At 42.3% G+C, this 21,268-nt stretch overlaps 1 protein-coding gene across 4 annotated transcripts in view; it reads left to right on the top strand.

The window, feature by feature from the left end:
• The window catches only part of slc4a11 (solute carrier family 4 member 11), a 122,726-nt gene that overhangs the window by 45,846 nt on the left and 55,612 nt on the right, over positions 1–21,268 (top strand). For all 4 annotated transcript variants that reach the window (XR_013932107.1, XM_080413858.1, XM_080413856.1 and 1 more), the window contains exons 4-5: positions 5,985–6,028; positions 7,696–7,924. Coding sequence is in view for 3 of the 4 variants with exons in the window: in XM_080413858.1 (XP_080269984.1) it covers positions 5,985–6,028; positions 7,696–7,924 (273 nt within the window). In the remaining variant the exon portion in view is untranslated. The remainder of the gene's footprint in view (positions 1–5,984; positions 6,029–7,695; positions 7,925–21,268) is intronic.

Here is a 21,268-nt window from a genome sequence, read left to right as displayed (position 1 = left end):
TTTTCATGAGAACCCTTGACCTTTCTTCAATTCCTGTAATGTCACCCTCAGGCCAAATGTCAACTTTGCACACAAGATATGTCATAATCTAAGCAGCAGATAGATTGCAGGCCAAATCCTACTAATTTAGGTGACCCCATGGCCTTTCCTTTAGCGCCTTATGTAAGAGGCTTTAAAGCATTTGGGGCTCTGAAGGATGGCATTGTCGGTTGGTCCAAACCACTTTGGTCTGTTTGGGTGTACAAAGCAGCACAGGGGTCACAAGCAGGACTTTGAGACACTTCCTCCTTCAGAATGACGTTTTTGGCAAGTCTGTCATTTCCCCCTGAAAGTACACAAAAATGTAACCAGGACCCATCGCTCTGTTAGAATTGCACAGAACTGTGAATGCATTCATCCTGCTTTGCCCCCTGGAACTGAAGGCTTCCATCCAGACTGCTGGATGGCAGGTGTTGACGTGACAGACAGCTACTCAGCTGCGGGTGCTGATGATGACTCTGCCCTCATCGCTGCCACCCCACGGGTCAACAGGTTGCCGTTGCCACGGTAACTGTGACAGGTGTGCCTAGATGGGGGAGAGAAAGGGACAAAAAGAGCGAGAAAGACAAGAGCGATGGAGATTGCGCTGGCCCATGCCTCTGGAATGTGACAAGTGATGGTGTTACACATTATGTGAGCAACTTAAGGAATGTGACAAGAGCTGTGAGGAGAGGTGTGAGCTGTTGGAGAGTTAGAGCAGTGGTTTGCCCGGTTTGAATCAGGTGTCAATGGCCGCCGAGATCCTGTGGGGAAAGTTTTTAGCGTGTGTTGTTCAGTTTGTCGCGTCTACCAACGTGTTCATGTGTCAGTACCCAGGTTATTGCCTGGTGAAATAGGCCCTCTCTGCCTCCCTCCCCCTGTTTTCTTGCCAACCCCCCTTCCTTCTCCCTGTCTTCTCCTTTCCTACTAAGTCAAGTTGTTGCACATAGTCGACCCTAATGTAATTAGTTGACGTGCATGCCCATTTCTGCTTTTAATTTATGTCGCAAATCATTGCGTTATTTCATTATTCCACATCGCTGGGGCCATTTGCATCCACCATATCAAATCAATGTAAGATTCTGAGCGGAGACTTCTAATCACATCCTGTCTACTGAACAGGCAGTGGTTCGGAAGAAAATAAGAATCCACCAGAATCCCTAGACAGCAGCCTGTACCTAAATCTAATTTAAAAAAACATCTGTCTGGTGTATTTAGTCACCTCATCCCATCTCCTGGCAATATTTATTAGTAGGTGATTTTATGCGAAATTCTATCAAGCTTCCTAAAACCGAATTTCTTTGACATTTCTGGTATTCCTCCGGGGATTGTCTCGGGGACAGTGCTCAAGTGAACATTGAACCTTCTGATATTGTTCCAGTGTAGCTTGAGTTTTGATGATGTTTCCAAAGTAATGTATTTTGTAGTGCTTGATTTAATGTCTCAGACACTTGGATGAACTCCAAAGTGGACTCTGACTGCTTTGAAAATGAGGGCAGATGAATGTGACCCCCACATGAAAAAGGGGTAATGACACAGAATTTCAGGAGTCACTACAGTCATTATGACAAAAAATAAATAAATGCATAAAATGAAATACATTTTTACATTTAAGTACCAGGCAGTCATCACCATAATCTAATATAATCAGTGCACTCCGAGGAGAAATAATACATAATATACAAAATATATAAAACGTACTCCAGGTGAAAGATATAATCCGTTATTGATTTTCATCTAGTATTTGATTCATTGATTGATCGACTTTATTCATCGGATGGGAAATTATTTTCACCACCACACAGAAAGACAAATAAAACTAGAAAGGTGCAATTTGAGGAAATTGCAAGTGTGGTTGCCTTGATCACACTGAAGCCGTCAGGATCCGAGGATACTGCGTTCATGACAGAAATTATATGGTTTCATGTTTAAGAAATAGACCCCTACCACTAATTTTGCAAGCCAATTACATTGTCACATCACCACTGAGATCATGTGTAAGTAATTCGGAGGGGATTGATCCCCCAAAAATCATGTTTAAGCATTTGTGGCTCCCCCTATGGGTGAAAGTGGAATTGCTTTGGACATTTTTATTCTACAATCCACGGTTCAAGAGTTATAGGCCAAAACGTGAAGTGGACTGTTATAGCGCCACCATGAGGCCGACTGGTGTAAGTATTTTTTCCTGCGTAGGCCTCTGGACTGTGAATCTCTCTACCAAGTGTGGTAACTGTAGCCCTTACAGGAGCAGAGAGAAACATACTTTAATGGGAGTTTTCCCATTTTCCCATTCAAGTCAATGAGAAAAAACATTATTCACCTATAAATGTATATAAATTAAACTATAAAACAAAGCATCGGGAAAGCATCTGTGTCATTTTAGATGTTGCTATATATATAGTAACAGGATTTCTTTTTAAATGTTGAATAAAAAATAGACGATTTTCTGAAAACTTTCGGCCTCAGGTCTAAATGGGATAAAGGTGAACAAACACTGTACTGTGTTGCCCCTAGGGGTAAACACACTAATCGGCAACGAGGACAAATAGTAGGGACAACATTCAACAATGACAACAACACTACAGTGTACTGAAGGAGGAATTGAACACACTTTTTCAGAATGGATTTTTTTTGTGGTGCTAAACCCCCAAAACATGTACTTAAAAAACTCAACATCCAAGGATGTAGCACTCACCAACTTTTTTAAAAGGACAAGGACAGTGCCTCAATTTCACCAATTTATTTTGGTCAGACAAGGAAGTGCCAGTGTTTTGGCCCAGTAGCCCTTGCTCCGATGAAGGCCAACTAGGCTGAAATGTCAAATTGGTGAAATTGAAGCACTGTCCTTGTGCCCTTTTCTTTTAAAGTTGGTGAGTGCTACCACACATCCTTGGATTTTGACTTTTGTAACTACAGTAGAAAAAAAATACTATAAGAACTACCTAAAGTACAATACGATTAGAGGCATAGATAAATAAAGAAAAATATCTACTTGACAGTAGAGTTGCAACAGTTAGTCTAACTAATCGATCTACAAGCTCATAATGCATTACAATGCAAAACATAGTCAGCTTGTATATCAGCTATTATCAGTATTTTTTTTAAATGTTGCTTAACTCATTCACTGCCAGACTTATTTCTGGCTGTGTTTGCCCACTGCCAGACATTTTAGTTTTTTATACCTTTTCAACTGGTCACAGAAAATGTATATCCGTTATGATCGCTTGTCTGACCGTTTATAAACACACACCGTGTATGTTGCCCAGAGAATAAATATTCCACCCGCGATGGCCCCTTCTCTTTCAGCAGCATGTGAATATACCATCTCTAGCCAAAAATGCACGCTTTTCTTACCTTTTCAACTGGCCACAGTTGACGTTCCCTTCTCTTCTAGCAGCATGTTGAAAATAACATGTCTCGCGAAATCCAGGGGAAAAAAAGTCAACTGAAGATAACCTTTTCATGAAAACGTTTTGATGAAAACGTTTTGAAGTAGTTCACACATAAATATGTTAGAGCGGTTATTTCATTCGGTGACCACACGGTTATTTCATTCGGTGACCACGTGTGCACGTACAGTATATACGCGCGCATGTGCGTGTGGGAGGGAATAATTATGGTATACCTGCCGAAAAAAAACACACCACTGGACAGGGCAACCGTGAGAGTTGTAGGAGATTGTTGGGTTAAAGTAGCAACTGAGACACTTGATTTTGCAAACTGGGTGTCAAGTAAAACACTATGCTAATGATGGTGTGGTACAATCCATGTCTTTTATGTCCTGTCGTGAGCGGTTATCATAAGTGACATTTAATATTTTAATATTAATTGCATTTTCAATGTTAAGTGTTTAGCCGACACTTTCATCCAGAGTGACTTGCATTGAGTAAGCAGGTACTGTAGCTGTTTGCTGGCCATGGGGGCACAAGGCAGTTGATTGACATGTTTTCTGTTTCGGGTAAATGAACCTTTGATGATTTAGTAACATGATCTGATGTCTGTAATTACTGCAGGGAAACAGTCTCCTGTAGGCAAGCACGTCCTGTAGCAGTAGCACCCCTCCATCCTGTTTGTCATGTCCCGCCACCTTGATATCCCCCACAGTATACTGTAGGATTACATAACACCCATTAGATCATTTTCACTACCATCCAGCAACTATTAATGCCAGCGCAGATTGACTTTTAAGAGGGATCCAGCTGGAGGATAAACCAGCCGGTGTCACATTTTCAACACTTTTCAACACTTTCTGCTCTTTAATCCTCCCCACCAACTAGCCCAGATTAATTTGAACACATATATTGAGTCATTCAGAAGACATTAGTGGGGAGGCGAGCCGCAGCGGGCTGGGCGGGGAGGGGGTCGGGGGTGGTTAATCCTATATAAATATATGAAGATCTCCTGACAGCCGTAGCCTTGACGGCAATTATAGCTGAGTTTTGGTGTTGGTCTCTAAATCTGTACACCGCCCACCCAGCCGGGGTACAGATTAACCCCAAGCCATGCTTTTGATAGAAGACAACTTTGATAACCCCAAAATCCAGCACACTAGTCTTGCTTCTGTGGTTCCTCTTCACCTGCCATAGTCCTCATCACCGGCATAGTTCTCTCTCTCTCTCTCTCTCTCTCTCTCTCTCTCTCTCTCTCTCTCTCTCTCTCTCTCTCTCTCTCTCTCTCTCTCTCTCTCTCTCTCTCTCTCTCTCTCTCTCTCTCTCTCTCTCTCTCTCTGCCACTATCCCCCTGCGGGGTTCCATGATGTAAAGGACTTCTTCGATTCCATCACCCCCACTTTACCCTCACCTTGCCTTTGCTGCATGTTCAAACACATACATGCGCTCGCGCGCAGCGCACACACACACACACACACACACACACACACACACACACACACACACACACACACACACACACACACACACACACACACACACACCCCCACACACACACACACACACACGTGCATGCACACAGCCACACACACATGCCACGGACACACGCACAGACATACCCATGCATACACACACACACACACACACACACACACACACACACACACACACACACACACACACACACACACACACACACACACACACACACACACACACACACACACACAAACACTGGGGCTGGATGTTCTGACATTAGTGCGGTTTCACCGTGGCTTACTGGCTTGTTAAAAGGGAAGATGGGGCTTCTCTCGCCTGTCTGTCACTGGGAGGCGGGGGGAGCATTGATTGATTCCCAGATGGAGCTGGCAGCATGCATCATGGAGGAAAGCCCGTCATAACCCAATGAAGCCCCCTCCCCCACCGCTGGAGACGCTGATAACTCTTATGTAATGCTCTGCTTTATGACTGGCAGCATGGTGCCTCCACACTGCTAGTTTAATGTGTGTAGTGTGTGTGTGTGTGTGTGTGTGTGTGTGTGTGTGTGTGCTTGTCTTTGTGTTTGCGTGCGGTATGCACGTGTATGCCTAATTGTTTGTGTGTGTGTGTATTATAGTACAATGTGTGTTTTCTGCATATACTGTACACATGGGTGTGAATATGTGGTCTGTCCACGTTTTCTTTCTTCTTTTATTTTACTTAAAAGAGGCAGCCCTGTAAAACCAGCCCCTTTGTATGTTATCAGAGAGGCATGTTCTTGTCTCAGCTCTACAGAGTGTGTATTAAGGACCTCATCAGCAGACGACTGCCAATCCTTGTTGAATGAGAGATTTTAGAGATTTCCATCACTATTAGAAAAGTGCGCCCTCAGTCTCTCCGTCTTTCTGTCGTTTCCTTTTTTCTGTTGTGGTTACTTGTGATCCCTGCATCATTTAGTTTTGTTAACGATGATTGTTACAGTTGCTTACAAATTACCTGGCTTTTATGTAAATTACAGTATTCATTGTGGGGTATTTGATTACCAACACTTTGTGTCTAATTGAGCCATCCCTTTCCTTTGCTTTTATTTCCCCTCAGACACAGACGATTCTGGATGCGTGCTGTTGAACACGTCAAGAAGGGTACGTAAATATCACTCCTAATTGTGTGTGATTTCTTGCTGATTCAATCCATAAAAACATAAACGGTATTTACATGCATAGTAGTGTTCAGATATTATATGGAACATATTCAAGTGCAGTATACGTATACTAAATGTGCACGTAAATTAACCATCCTTAGTCAGTTACTGTGTTGACAACATAAAAAGCAGCCTTCTCTGTCCAGCTTGCGACTAAGATTTACTTTGATTAGTGAATTATTAGATTGATAGTTTTTCCTCCTCTAGTGCAGTGGTTCTCAGAGTGGGGTCTCGACCCCCATGGGTCTTTGAGGGGGTTTCAGTGGGTCCCCAGCAAAATGAGGACAAATTTAACCACATCAACACTGTTTAAAAATAGCAAAAATAGATGATCTTCAAGCTCACAACGTGTCTCGATGCGCTTATCACTGTTTTTGAAAAGGTTTGCCTATGACATGCACAAAATAGGGATGCCAGGTCGAAAGAGGTTAATTTCACTATAATTTCACCAGCTAGAAGGTAATCCATTGAGAGAATATACTGTACTAGAGGCTACGCGGCCCTCACATCTACAATATAGGCTATATGCTATTATTACATTTACAAAATAAAGTCCTTTTCCTTTTCATAACTGTCGCGGTATATGGCGTTACAAAGCTCAAGTGTCCTCCTTCTACTCACACACACACACACACACACACACACACACACACACACACACACACACACACACACACACACACACACACACACACACACACAGAGTGAGATGCAAGATGCGTAAACACTGAACAAATCAAATAAAGCACTGGTGTCCAGTAATGAAAAACATTCTTTCTGTGTGTGTGTGTGTGTGTGTGTGTGTGTGTGTGTGTGTGTGTGTGTGTGTGTGTGTGTGTGTGTGTGTGTGTGTGTGTGTGTGTGTGTGTGTGTGTGTGTGTGTGTGTGTGTGTGTGTGTGTGTGTGTGTGTGTGTGTGTGTGTTTTCCTAATGACGTAGCAGTGGGTCTTGCGGTGCGGGCAGACCACAGGGGCAGGCAGACAGAGTTAAACAGGCGAAAACTAAATACATAAATCTATCTGCGCTAGATAGATTTGCCGCGCACGACGCGCGCACGTTACAGGGAACGTTGGGCAGTGTAAATAATTTGCACTGAGAAGATAGTACAAACTGCATTATACTCCCGACCTGTGGGAAACAGCAAAGTGCCGTAAGGCATCCAGTGTGGCGGAAACTACATGAAGAAGAAGGATAGAGAGGTGCGCTACTGAGTCAATATATGGCCCAAAGAACTAATACAATTGTACTGTAATACTGAACAATTAAAAGTACACGATCCAAGCCCGACGACCTTTGCTGCGTGTCACTCCCTGTCTCTCTCTCCCTGTTTCCTTTCACTCTCTCTACTGTGTACTATCAATAAAGGCAGAAAAGCCCATTCAGATCATAGGTTTCTCTCTCCCCACCTACAGCATAAACAACTGTATAATTCTGTATTTAATCTAATCTAACAGCAAAGATCTTCTCTTACGGTGGGCCCTGTCACCAAATATTTTCAAATGGGGGTCTGCGGCTTAATACGTATCAGTTTGGGGGTCCTTGACATGAAAATGTTTGTCATCTGCTGCCCTAGTGAACATTGTGAAAACGAAACCATCTTTCCCACAGTATGTGAAGTTGATGAACTTTGAGGAGGAGGTCCGTGCCCATCGTGACCTTGATGGCTTCCTGGCAAGGGCCAGCATCCTGCTGGACGAGACGGCAGCCTCCTTGGACGATGTGCTGAAACGGATGCTTCACCATGTGGGGCAGGACAGCCACCTGTCCGAGCCCGCCTGCAACTTTGAGGAGGTGATGAGCCTGCTGTTCACTGACGCTGGTGCTCAGGAGGTCAATGGTGAGGACCCACTCAGTTGTTACATGTGTTCATGCTACAAACGTGAATTTTGCACACTGAGTGTATAGAAGAATGCATACAAAATAAATGCATACAAACTCAAGCAATGCACAGAAACAAAGTTATGTGTGTACAAGTGTGAATACGCTGCTGCGGAAGAATACTTACTGTACTAAGCAAACACATGCTGGTATACACACAGATACAAAAAAAACACCACAAATGTACATTCATAGTAACACAAACACTCATTTTATTTTGGAGGTGGTAAATGGTGAAGACAGACTCTGCCTATAGTATTACATTGTTTTTCATATGGACGTGAACACTCAAATATATATGTATATTTTAACTCCATTCATACATTCATGCAAGCAAGACGGACACATAGGTGAGACAAACTAGGATTTTACTGTATGTGTTTGTTGGTTACTTTACAGACGAAGGCACTTTAAAGACATAGACACAGGGTCCCCACGGTCATGAAATTCCTGGAAATATTTTGAAATAAAAATTTAAAAAATCCAGTACTGGAAAAGTTTTGGAATTGATCAAAGGTCCTGGAATTTATCAAGGGTCCTGGAAAAATATTTGGCTATGCATTGTTTTTGGCTATTGATATTTTTTTATACAAAACATTTTCATAAACATGTATAACATTACATAAAATATGTAACATAAGTAGTTTTTGGCCAAACAGGCTTTGTAACACCCCATCCGCACTGCCAGCGATGCGACGTGATGCGACGTGACGCGAAGCGAGCGGGCGATGAAATCTCATTAAAATACATGTTTTTGAATGAGACCGTCCTGACCTACCGCGAGCGACAACGAACCGCGCAACGACGTCGTCCACCCCTCCTATTTTCGCTCGCAGGGTCACTATGCCCTAATTTTGCACGAAATGTTGAATGAAATTGTACTATTTTATATTCTATGCTTTATTTTTGCTACACTGCCTATCTTTGGGCATTGTACATAGGAGTAAGAGACACATTATTGCGCTGAATGATTGTTTTATAGGCCTGGAAATTGGGCTAAATATTCTGGAAAAGTTTTGGAAAAGTTTTGGAAATTCATTGCTAAAAATGTGTGGGGACCCTGTAGACAGAACTAAGAGTAGATGCATACACTAATTAGATAATGCATACAAACACACAGACAAATACACACACAAACACACAGAAGCAAATGTTTTGAGACAGTTAAAAGCCCACTGCACATTGTGAAATATCAGCTTACAGTACCAGGACTCCTTAACAAAAGATAGCCGATTATTATAACTTATAACTTAAGAATTTGTGTCAACACACTCCAGCGCTGTGTTTGTAGGCAGCTATCATTACTCAGGGAAGGGACCATTGCCTTCCCCGAGTGCCTTGCCAGTTTGTGTGATCCCATTGCAGCGAGACGTGTTTTTTGCATGTGAGTGAATTGAGAGAGAAAAAAATCTTGTTCAAAGAGCACAGAGGCAACAGATAAAAGATGATAAACAATATTTGGACATAACTATGTTATGGCCAGGTAAGCTGTATAACCCAAGACTCTTCTAAAGTTCAACATCGCTTTGACTGACACTGTGATATGATCTACCTTTACATTTCAAGTTATGTGAACTCACAGGAAAAAAAACACATTGGCTGTCACAGGATGAAGGTATAGGCTGTTGAAAGCAGAAACATTTGTTTCTCATCATTTAAATACAGAGATGTGTTCTGCGTATCTAATCATGCTAGTAGCTCAATTTAAAATCCTTGCAAGTGGTGCCTCCTTGCTTCCCTGCGGTCGTGGTTAAGGTATGTGACAGCTGGGATGTGCGCACATAGATTGGGGGCACTGAAAAGGGCATTACTTCATCTGACACCGTTGGATCTAGTGCCCTGTCTTCATACCCTGGCTTTGTTTAATTTACTGCAATGGTAAATGAACTAAAGTTGAATCCAATTGTTTATTTCATTTCATTTTCTTTTTTTTGCAGAAATACCCGACAGTTGTTGCTCATTGCTTTATGTTTAAGGAACAGATTATTATAGTAAAAGGCTCAAAATAGTAAATCTTATTAGTAATACTCAATAGAGTGCTGTATGGACATATACAGTATGATCCCAGTGACTCTTCCTACAGTATGTGTGTAGCGTATACATTCTATATAGCGCATAATGAATGTAGAAGTACAGAGATGAGACAGGAACTGAATCCCTCTTTTGTATGTGCCTGTTTGATATGTTAATCAAGTATACCTCACATGGTTCAAATATTTGAAGCCATTTTCTTTATGGAAGGTAAGTTATATTGCTAGGCTCAGGCTGGTCCACTGCCTATCATGGATTTAACGGATCCTTGTGGTATTAGTGCCATCCTCTCAGCTCCATGTCCTTTTTGTGTGAATACAGCAGACCTCTCACTTTGTTAAGACATTATCTCCCCAGCCCATTAGTGTGGGAAGAATCAGCCTGATTGCATAACGCTATCTAACCATTGTTCGAGTCTCACTTTATTACTGTGTGTTCGCGGGGCTGACACGCGCTGCACTTGTACGCCGTCCCCAGGGGTTGTTTGTAAAAGTTTTTCCCTCTTTTTGCAGCCGTTGGTTCTAATGAGTAATGATCTAACAAAGAATCACACTATGTTGTTGTTATGCTTTTTTTTATTTATATAACTATACTATTATTCTGTTGTTCTAATATTGTTATCATGCTAATCTGGTTCTTCTGTATTAAAGAGAGAATTCTCTGAGAGGCATAAAGATAAACACTCAAATGAGCTCTGTCCCAGTGTAATGGCATCTAGAGGGAAGGGAGAGAGAATAGAATTTAAAGTACAAAGCAAAGCAAAGAAAAACTAGTTTCGCCATCTTTTCAGAGAGAGCCACTCTGGTAATTAGACATTTGGAAAACAGTATGGTCGTTTGAGCTCTCTGCAAAACATTGAAGAAGACAGAATTGCCGAACAGTACACTGTCATTTCCTTAGTGTTTCTTTAACTCCGAGAGTGTATAAATGGACTTTACAGTAAAAATGTACAGTTTACAGATGCCGATACAGATGCCTGTTACTGCCGGTTTTGTATTCTACTAGGAAGGTATTGTAATTGCATTCATCTGGCATCCCAAGTCTAACATGGTCCGTGATTAGACAGCTACAATGACAGCTCCATGAAACCCAGTGTTGAGAAGCACTGAGTGGCTGCACATAGGGCTGAGCAAAATATTGATACTATATTGATATTATATCAATCGTCTCTATCGACTAGATATCATGTGGGATGATAAGGCATACTTTTTGTCTTTTCCTGGTTTCAATCACTAATTTAATAAATTGATTAATTTCCCTATTTTATACTTTCAAATATGTTAAAATAATGTTCACAAATTTTGAAAATAGCCGATCTACAAGCTCACAATGCTTCGCATTGCGATGCATTGTGAGCTTGTAGATCAGATATCTTTAAAAGGTTTGGGTAAAATAATAATGTATATTATCATCACAGTATGATATTATAGTCACAATATCGATATCGAGGTATGGTCAAAAATATTTGGATATTTGATTTTTACCATATTACCCTGAGCTAGCTGCACAGCAAGTTTATCCCTGAAAGTGTAAATAATGAACACTTAGATGTCAAGCTCAGTTAAATTAAACCTCCATTTTATTGTGTATCACTTTAACAGCATGTAGAGGGAAAGGGTAAAGAAAAGAAGTAGAGAAATCGATACAGTGGCTTTGCTGTCTTTTCAGTACAAGGAATGGTCTGTTAATTTGCTGGTTCAATCCAAACGCAGGAGTTAACACTGTGTTTGTGTTACGCTGTCCTGGTTTTGGTGTCACCGCCTAACAGTCAGGAAAGAATTGCCTGCAACGCTGATGCAGGATAGAGGCTGGACAAAATCCAAACGGATATTTGTTCAACAGTGTTAATGCAGCTTAACTGCGCAATAATGTTCTGTCTACAGTATTGATGCAGGATGGATGCAGTGTACAGTAAATGCCTAACTGGGGATGGCCTGGCTAACAGAGTGTGTAGAAAAAAGACAGACTGTAATAATAGTGAGACAGTTTGGAGAGCTCTGTGACCGACTGTAGTAGACAGCTCAGTGGATGGTGACGGCTGCTGAGAGGTGGTGCGTGTGTGTGTATGTGTGTGTGTGTGTGTGTGTGTGTGTGTGGGTGCGTGGGTGTGTGTGTGCGTGTGTGCATGCGTGCGTGTGCCCCTCAACAGCACAGACGGCCCTGACAGATCCGGGAGGTGATAATTGACTTCTGTCATCGATTACTCACTTAGCTTTTCAAATGGCCTCTCTGATACTCTCCAGACGGCCTCGGCTGCTGGCTGGTCATCAGCTCATCATGCACCACACCACTACACTACTCCACCATCATCACTGCTACCACCACCAGCACCATCAGCTAATTTGGCGAGCCCATTAACTGGCTCATCCACCAGGACACCCTCAGCTTCCAGTCCTTGACTGTATATGTATTTCCAAGACTGCCCTAGAAATAGGCCCTCACTCCCCATGGCCACAGTTTTAGCCACTTGACCCCTAGCGGCCCAGCTGTTCTGGGCATCTCACAAAAGGTGAACGATCCGCAAAGTTGGAGATCTACATGCTCACAATGCGTCGTGTTGCGACTTGTGAGCTTGTAGAGCGGCTATTTTCGGCGAAGAGATTTGGTGTAGAGGGGAAAAAAGGAGGGTGCCATGGATAGAGTCCTGGGGGACCTCGGTCATTGATTGATTAATTGATTGAATATTTGTATTGACACATTTACAGCAGTACAATGAGTAGAAAAGACGACAAATGGATGAGACACAAGCCAAAGGCTTGTTTCCATTGTGGTCCATTAAACATTGAACATTCAAACAACTGGACAAAAACAACAGTGTAACAGACCATGATCAAAAAAGTAAATGTACAGTTTTAAGCAATTCATGATATGTCAACAAAGTATATAGGGTTTAGTTGGTTAACTGCAAGGTTCCTAGCCAGGTAATATTCTAGTCATGAGAAGTTTGGGAATTGCATAAAACATAACATAATGCAGTAAGTGACAGCATTAAAATAATTCTGTTGGCAGTGGCAAGTGTCACTGCAGCCTATAACTTATGTAACTTATTATAACTTCTTCACCATTGCTGCTAGAGATGATTGGGGCATAACGTAACGCAAAACTCCAATCATTCACTATTGACACTTGCCAGACCATTTTTACACCTTCTGATGGCTGTAAATTAAACACATTTGATTATTTAACACATTTGGAATGAGCTTGCAGTAAAACAAATATACTGTTTGTCACCTCTAGGCCTATATGGATTATTTGATTTCATATAGTGTGTGTTTTGGAATGAAACCATTCAGTGGCTTCCCAAGTGGTAATTATAGGCTATTTTCGGCAAAGAGAATTGGTGTTTAGGAAAAAGTGAACCAAATAGAGCCTTGGGGGACCCCAGTCAATTAAGTATATAAGTGGTTAAGATTTTCATCATACTCTGCAGGTGCCAAACAAAGGCGCCTCCTTTCTTTTTGGGAAGTGTGTGTGTGGGGGGGGGGGGGGGGGGAGGGGTCACATTGTAACCAGGCTATGCCAAGCTATGCTATCGGCAGGACGACATACAGTACCTCTGCAGGTATTAATTTCTCTCCTATCTTCGTTCAATCCCACTTGTTGAGGGCGATATAGCCAGTGAGCAGAGTAGCTCATTTGGTGCGTGATGCTGAAAAATGACTAGATAAAGAGAACGGGGGACATTATAACAGGCCTCCAAAAGAACAGAGAGTTAGAGAAATGAAAAAGATGAAAGCAGGCAGAGATAATTAGTCTTGGTCCCTGCTTGAGGAGAGGAGGAGAAGAGGCCACATTTCCCATTCTTCAATTCTTTTCCTCCTGAGATTCCATACTAGCACACAGCTTTCACAATCTGCATGCGGAAAATACAAATATTTCACTGCTGCAGTAAGTATACATTACTTTCCACAGCAATAAAACAAAACCATGATATTCATGAAATCATGATGATGATGATGACAATGATCGTTGATGATTTGTTTTCTACATTTGACCCATTCTAAGTATTAAGAGCATTGGACAGTCACTGAGCAGTGCCAGGGGACCAGCTCCAGCTCTAAGGCTAGTCATAGTGCCTTGCACAAGTGCATCGGCAGCATGCACTGTATGTCCTTTGGTGCCGGAGGAAACCAATGTGAACATGATGGGGCAAACACTCAAACTTCACACAGATTCAAACCCAGGACCTTCGTGCTGTGAGGCAACACTGTGCTACTAGGTGGCGGTGATGATGATGATGATGAAGGCGATGAGGATGATTAATAGGATGACAATGATATTGTCTGATGATGATGGTTATAATCCTGACATTGACAACAGTGGTGGTGATGAGCACCTGTTTGTTGATTGTCGACGACGGGGATCTTGAATATGGTTTCGGTCACAATGATTATGATGACAATGGAGGAGGAAATGATGTTGATGAAGATGGCGTCTGCATGAATTGATCCACCTCTGTTTTCACTAATCCCTGTCTCCTCCTCTGACACATTAGCAGCTACAGTGTGGCTGCTGCCTAGGCGAGATGACTGTACCGTCATTTTCTCCCTAAATTGCTGTCACCTTTGATCGGTCTAGTCGGCTCAGTACTTTGCCTGCATTTACATAATCCTCCCCCTGTTTGTTTCCTTTGTTTATTTATTTATTTGAGCTCATCGAATCACATCAGGAAAACCCTTGTATGTTTATAATTGTGAACACGCACTAGCAGGAAAATCCTCTCTTTAACAAATTCAATCCGGGAACGCATCTGTGTCATTTTAGTTGTCTTTGGCTTTCCGAAAATAGCAGATATACAAGTTCATAGCACGGCACCGAGTGCCGCGCTATGAACTTGGAAACTTTGTGCAAATCTTTGAATATACATGTTTTAAAGCGAGCATTTTTAACTCAGATCTGTGCTTCTGGGGGTCCCTCGAACAACATATTTTGAGATGGGGGTCCGCGGCCAAATACATATAATTTTGGGGGTCCTTGACATGGAAAATAAAAACATTTTAGATATGTATTTGACCGTGGACCCCCATCTCAAAATGTTTTGTTCCAGGGACCCCCCAGAAGCAAAGATTTTCACTTTAAAAAATATGTATTCAAAGATTTGCATTAGTTTTGAATAGCCAAAGAAGACTGAAAATGACACAGATGCGTTCCCGGATTGAACGGGTTAATAGAAGGTGCTGCTGATGGGAAACGACGCGTGTCTGCAAAGAGCACGCTGTCCAGGAAAGCAGGAGCAGAAGGCTTTGACTTCTCACTGACAGTCACATACTTTCTGAGATCACACAATGAGGCTTTAACAGTTTTCAAAAGGCCCAAAAGGGGCATGAAATACACTCGAAATGCACTCAAAGCAGAAACAAGCGCGTAAACTCTTGATACAAGCGAGAAAACAAACAATGCCGCCGAAATTGCAGTTACGTGTTTTTTCCATGATGGCAGCCTTGTATTCATGAGGCAATTGGTTCCATTCAACAGGAAAAGTGTTTATGTGTTTATGCCTCTCGCTTCTAATAACACATCTATCCCAAGCAGGCTGAAAGCATGACTTTTCCACAGCGAGAAGATATAAAAATAAAATAAAATCCACCCCACCAATCTGGAGGAATGATCACAATGCTAACACGCGGAAACCATTAATTTCAGCCCTTTTATTCACATGAAAAGTGACAGCCAGCATGTAATTGTCTCCCGTCTTTATTTTTCTTCAATGAAATCTTGGGATGTTTTTTTTTCTCCCTACTTCTTTCTTTTGGCTCCAGCTGAATGTACTGGAAACTCTGTCGATGATAAAATCCAATTTGCGGTAATGGCATGTGGATGCTAATCAAGATAAGATCTGCAGCGCGTGGCGGCTACCACAGAAATTGTGTGTGTGTGTGTGTGTGTGTGTGGTGGGGGTGGGGTGCACTGAGAGATCATATTTAATATGCATGAGACAGGAGTGCAGGAAATGAAGCTTCGGCTTCAGCCGGAGACTTTAAAGTACGTACCTGTGAATGAGTAAGTGTGCGTGTGTAATAGTGAATGTGTGTGGTGTGTGCTGTGATGTTGTACTGTGTGTCTGTCTTTGTATAATGTACTCGTGCTTCTGTAGAAATCACCTGTTTATCGATCACTCTTTCCATTGATAAAGATGTAACTAAACTGTTTCTCTAATCTCTCTCCTCTTCTCCCCTTCTCTCCTGCTGCTTGCAGACCTGTCTCAAAGTTTCGTTTTCTTTGATGATGGTAAGCTGTGCTAATTGGATGAAAATGTCAGCATTAGCCACCGGTGAGGCGCCGCAATCAGTGGCCCTCACTTCTTTCTGTTACCAATCACCATCAGTATTCCATCCATGTCCTTCCCTCGCCCTTACCCTCCCGCTCAGCTCTCAGGACTGGGTCGATCCATTGAGTCATCAAATGATTACAGACAAACCCCAGCAACGAGTAATCCTCCCTTTTTCTGTGTTACAGTTGTCAATAGCTCTCTTCAGCTAGCCCCTTCAAATCAACGTCCTGTTTGCCCTGTTGTGGACACCGTCGTACAACAACGGTTGTCACACTGTGGTTGTCGGTTGCTGCATAACTGAGATGTTTCAATATGAATTAACATAACACTTAGAAGTTGATACATTTACCTGCCTCTGCATCTGCTGCATGTGCACCGGCTTCGAGTGCTATCAATGCATTGAATGGGGAAATAGGCGAGTTTATTAGACCTTTGAATGGGCGAAATAGGCGACCTACTACCTACCCGCGATTTATCAGACCATTCATTCAGGAGCTACTGACCTACTTGGAGGCGGAGCAGTCCCCACAACAATATTTACTATTCTGTGCCTATCGGTACATAACTCGAACGGCGCTGAGTAGGCACAGGCGAACGTCGCACCGTTCAGGACGGCAACTCGGTCGCCTTAGCTCCCTCGGTGGTCCTTCACGGGGTGACAGTTCGCCTGTGACTGCGCGCCTCCGTCATGGTCCGAAACCAAAAGCGAAACCTAAACTGAACTATTAAGTCATGTCAGTTGGTAGGTCAGTATGTCTTGATAACACCCAATGAATGGTCTGATAAATCGCGGGTAGGTAAGTAGGTCGCCTATTTCGCCCATTCAAAGGTCTAATACACTCGCCTATTTCCCCATTCAATGCATTGATAGCATTCGAATCAGGTGGCATGTGCGTGCGTGCGTGCGTGCGTGCGTGCGTGCGTGCGTGCGTGCGTGCGTGCGTGCGTGCGTGCGTGCGTGCGTGCGTGCGTGCGTGCGTATATATATGTATATATATATATATATACGAGTAAGGGGCATTAAAACTCACAAGCAGTTTGGGTAAACTTATTTGTTGTGCACAAGGGGGGTGTGCCTCACACTTTCAAAACCCCTGATCTACAGAGCGCTTATCAGTCAACGCTACACTGATAGCAGCCAGTATGCACGCGTAGGTTGGCTGCAAAAGAACCCGACCGCTCATAAGACACAATTCACGTGTGAAAATGCATTCCATCAAACTTTCGGCTGCAGTTTTCCTCCGAGTGCAGCGGAAGATGGCTTAGGATGTTAACTGTGATCTCTCCTTCTTGAAATATACTACGTTCATATACTATGTGCACGTGGACAAAATAATTGTAATACACACACGAAAGTAAGGGGGATTAAACCCACAAAAGCTGCTCATAAAATTGACACATGAACTCTAGACAACTGTATGACATTGAGAGACAAATAAGTATAGGACACCAATTTAATCAGCAGTTGTTATACATGCATTGGAGTAAAGGGGGGATTAGAACCTGCATCCATCAACCCAGTCCTGGCAGCACCATCCTCTCATCTTCCCCTGCCGACATCTCCATGCAGCATCGTGATTGGTTGTGATGGAATGTAATCTGATGTAAGTGTTCAGAGCCCATCACCCTGTGTCTTAATCACCTCCTTCAAATAGCCCTGTGCCAACACCCTCCAGACTTTGAAGGAAATGCATCATTTCATTGTGTGTGTGAGTGAATTATGTTCGCATGCAATCAGAACAATGGTTGAGGCCAGAGCTTATCTCTTGCACCATAAGATCAGGGGGTGTTATTAAATTCACCTCTATACATAATGGTAGGAGCATGTCACTCACAAAAAAAAAACAGGTTCTCCTTGGCTAAAAAGCACATGGTCCCTAATCACATTCACAGGAAAATATAATGCTTCTACGGGGAATCTCAATATGTGTCTGCTTATCCCAATTGTCTTAACACTTTACAATGGATTAATTACAATGATTTAACCTGCTTATTGGTATGTGGGGAAATGCATATACTACTGTACTTACAGTAAATATATCCAGTTGAGACCTCAAAGGGCCTAGTCTATCTCCCTTAAAAGGCAATAGACCAGGCAGATGGATTGCTGACCGGACACTTAAGTTTTAAATTGTAATGTTTGACTGGTAATACAAACATGATTGACAAAATGTATTAACAATCAAACTTTACAGATTACAGGGACATTTTAATGACAGAGGGCCGTTCAGAAATATGTCTCATGCAAGACAATCGATATGCGTTGTTTGCATGTTGCAATGTATTTTGTATTATTATAACATTGTTGTAACCTTATTGTGAATCAATCAAAGTCCTGTCATTCCATTTCAATGGTTTGTAAATTCTTTGAGAGGATGAGGGACATTATTTTTGTTGTATTACCTGCCATGCTGAACCCAAGGCAATTTGTTTATTGTCAAAATAGTTCTACTGACGATGCAATTGCCATGGCTTTTCACACTGCCTTTTAATCACCCGGAGGGGAATAACTGTTGTTTGCGAATGGCTGTTTGTGGACTACAACTCAGCTTTCAACACCAAGCTCGGGGATCTGGGCCAGCACCCAACCATGTGCAGCTGGATACTGGACTTCCTGTCTGGCCATTGCCAGTTGGTGAGAATGGGCATAACGAAATAATCTGCAGACCAAATAGCTTCTATTAAAAGGACCTTAAATTTGCAAAAGTGGTAACATTTTGAGCCACACAAGCTTTTCTTCAGACTTCAGCACCTCATCAGAACCACCAACCCTCAACACAGGAGTTCCTCAGGGCTACGTGCTGAGCCCTCACCTCTACGCCCTATACACATACGTTTGCATGGCTATGCACAGCTCCAATGTTATCATCTAGTATGCTGACAAGCGCTGACAAGCGACACAACACTGAAGGGCCTGATCAGGTCAACGATGAGGAGACAGCAATGTCAAGAATACCAAAGAGATGATCGTTGACTACAGGAAGCAGAGAAGAGAGCGCATCTCCATCGACTGTGTTACACTGGAGAAGGTAAATCGTTTCTCAGCGTACACACCTCTGACAACCCCACCCACACACGTGGTGAAAAGGGTCCCACAATGTCTGTGCAGTCTCGGGCAACTGAAGAAATTCAGCATGAGCCCTCATCCTCCGGCCGGTCTATCAAGAGCATCCTGGCGAGCTTCATCACCACCTGGTATGGGAACTGTACTGCCCTTCATTGAAGAGCACTACAAAGAGTGGCAGACTAAGAATTTGGGGATTATAAAAATATGTATTTGGGAAAAACGTAAACAATTGCATCCACCTGTAGGCTTGCAGACCAGCTATTTAACTCTGCTCTGGTCACCATGCTGAGTTATCCCTCAAAGGACTCAAAGACGTCATACTCTACAGACATGATAAGCTGTCATTGCCACACCAGCCGCTGGAAAACATTTATGAAAATCCAGCAAGGTAGGATGTGGTATATTTGTGGAGCGCAATAAACCGACATTCGAGACGAACACATGTTCCCACAGGATGCCAAAATGGGAAATTACCAGTTGATAACTGGCTTTACATGCCAGTGGGAATGGGGCTTAAGGGACCGTTTTCACAGCCAAGCGCTGAGCGCTGTCGAAAGGTCAGTCTTCACATGCTCCCATTACACTGGTACTCTGTACTTTATGTATAGTATATGACTGTAGATACACTCCCATATTTGATATCTGAGGCTGAGGAACTCTTTATTACACACTTTATGTATATTTGTTTTGAGATTATAGCTTTACTCTTATTCTTATTTCAAATGCAACTTTTGGGATCTCTTTCTCCTACTGTGGTCTGTAGTAGAGGTCTTCACAGTTACACACAAAATGAAAACCCGCCGAGACAATACCTGAGATCCGTTCAGGCTCTGGTCCGTGTTTTATTATGGTCTTTTGGTCCAGATTGGGCCCATTCTATTACCCAGGGTGCTGGGTCTGTTTATTGTTATGTGTAATACCCGAGTGGATCCGAGAAGCACTGATCAGGAGAGAAACACATGAAGTTCTTCCCCATTAAAGGATGACCTAAAAGCATGGCTCCATGAACATTCAATTTGGACTTAGCTAAATTCGTTCCCCAGCTGCCTCCCCCCTGGGTTGTATTCTCCAATATGTTGTATCCCCGTCGTATCATGAATTTAAACTGTACATTTAGATTTTCTTCTTCTTTTTTGTTTTTGTCCAATTGTTTGAGTGATGAATGTTTAATGGACCACAATGGAAACAAGCCGTCAATAAAGTATTCAATCAATCATTTATTTTATGACTTTTATTGAATAATATTTCGCGAAACAAATGTTTTTGAAAGGTGCTTAGAAAATATAATACAGTATCATTATCTATAAATGAATTCACGGGTTAATGCATTGAAATTAGGCCATTGTAGTGTGTCACATGTTTTCTATGCACATGAACCATATTTAAAACAATATTATTATGACGTCTCTGTTTGGACCGGTGTCTGTTTTTAACCTCAATCCCCTAAATTTGTGACAGATTCCATTATTCCATTAACCCCGTGGGATTTATGAAAATCATAAACAGTTTTCCCCCCCTCATTCCAAACTGTGTGGAAAACACAGTTAAGGGATTAAAAAAAACACCCAGAGATCAAAGTGAACAATGCAGCCGCCTGCTCTCAGCTCCTTCCTGACGTTTCGTCATCACATTTCTTTTAAAGTTTGTCACATTTGATTTGCAGTGTGTGAACATTTTTTTCACCCTGTTTGCCGTATCCGATACTGCAGGCTTTGTTTGTTTGTGTACCAAAAGCTGACGAAACCATGTTGAAATCTCTTAATAGATGAGTTCATTTATTATGTGTTTGTGTGCATGAGTTTTATGTATGTACTCACTTGATCACTCTTAATGACAAACCTGTTGTTTCCCACCCATCTTCCCTCTAATGCCTAAGCCAGGTTTATGTACTGTATTACTGGCACTGACTCTACCCTAGTATTAGTGCAAGGGAT

This window comes from Gymnoscopelus braueri (genome assembly GCF_963280865.1).
Source record: "Gymnoscopelus braueri genome assembly, chromosome: 19".
Classification (NCBI taxonomy): Eukaryota; Metazoa; Chordata; class Actinopteri; order Myctophiformes; family Myctophidae; genus Gymnoscopelus; species Gymnoscopelus braueri.
The sequence above is the reverse complement of the archived record's forward strand: the minus strand, read 5'-3'. Positions and strand labels throughout refer to the sequence as shown.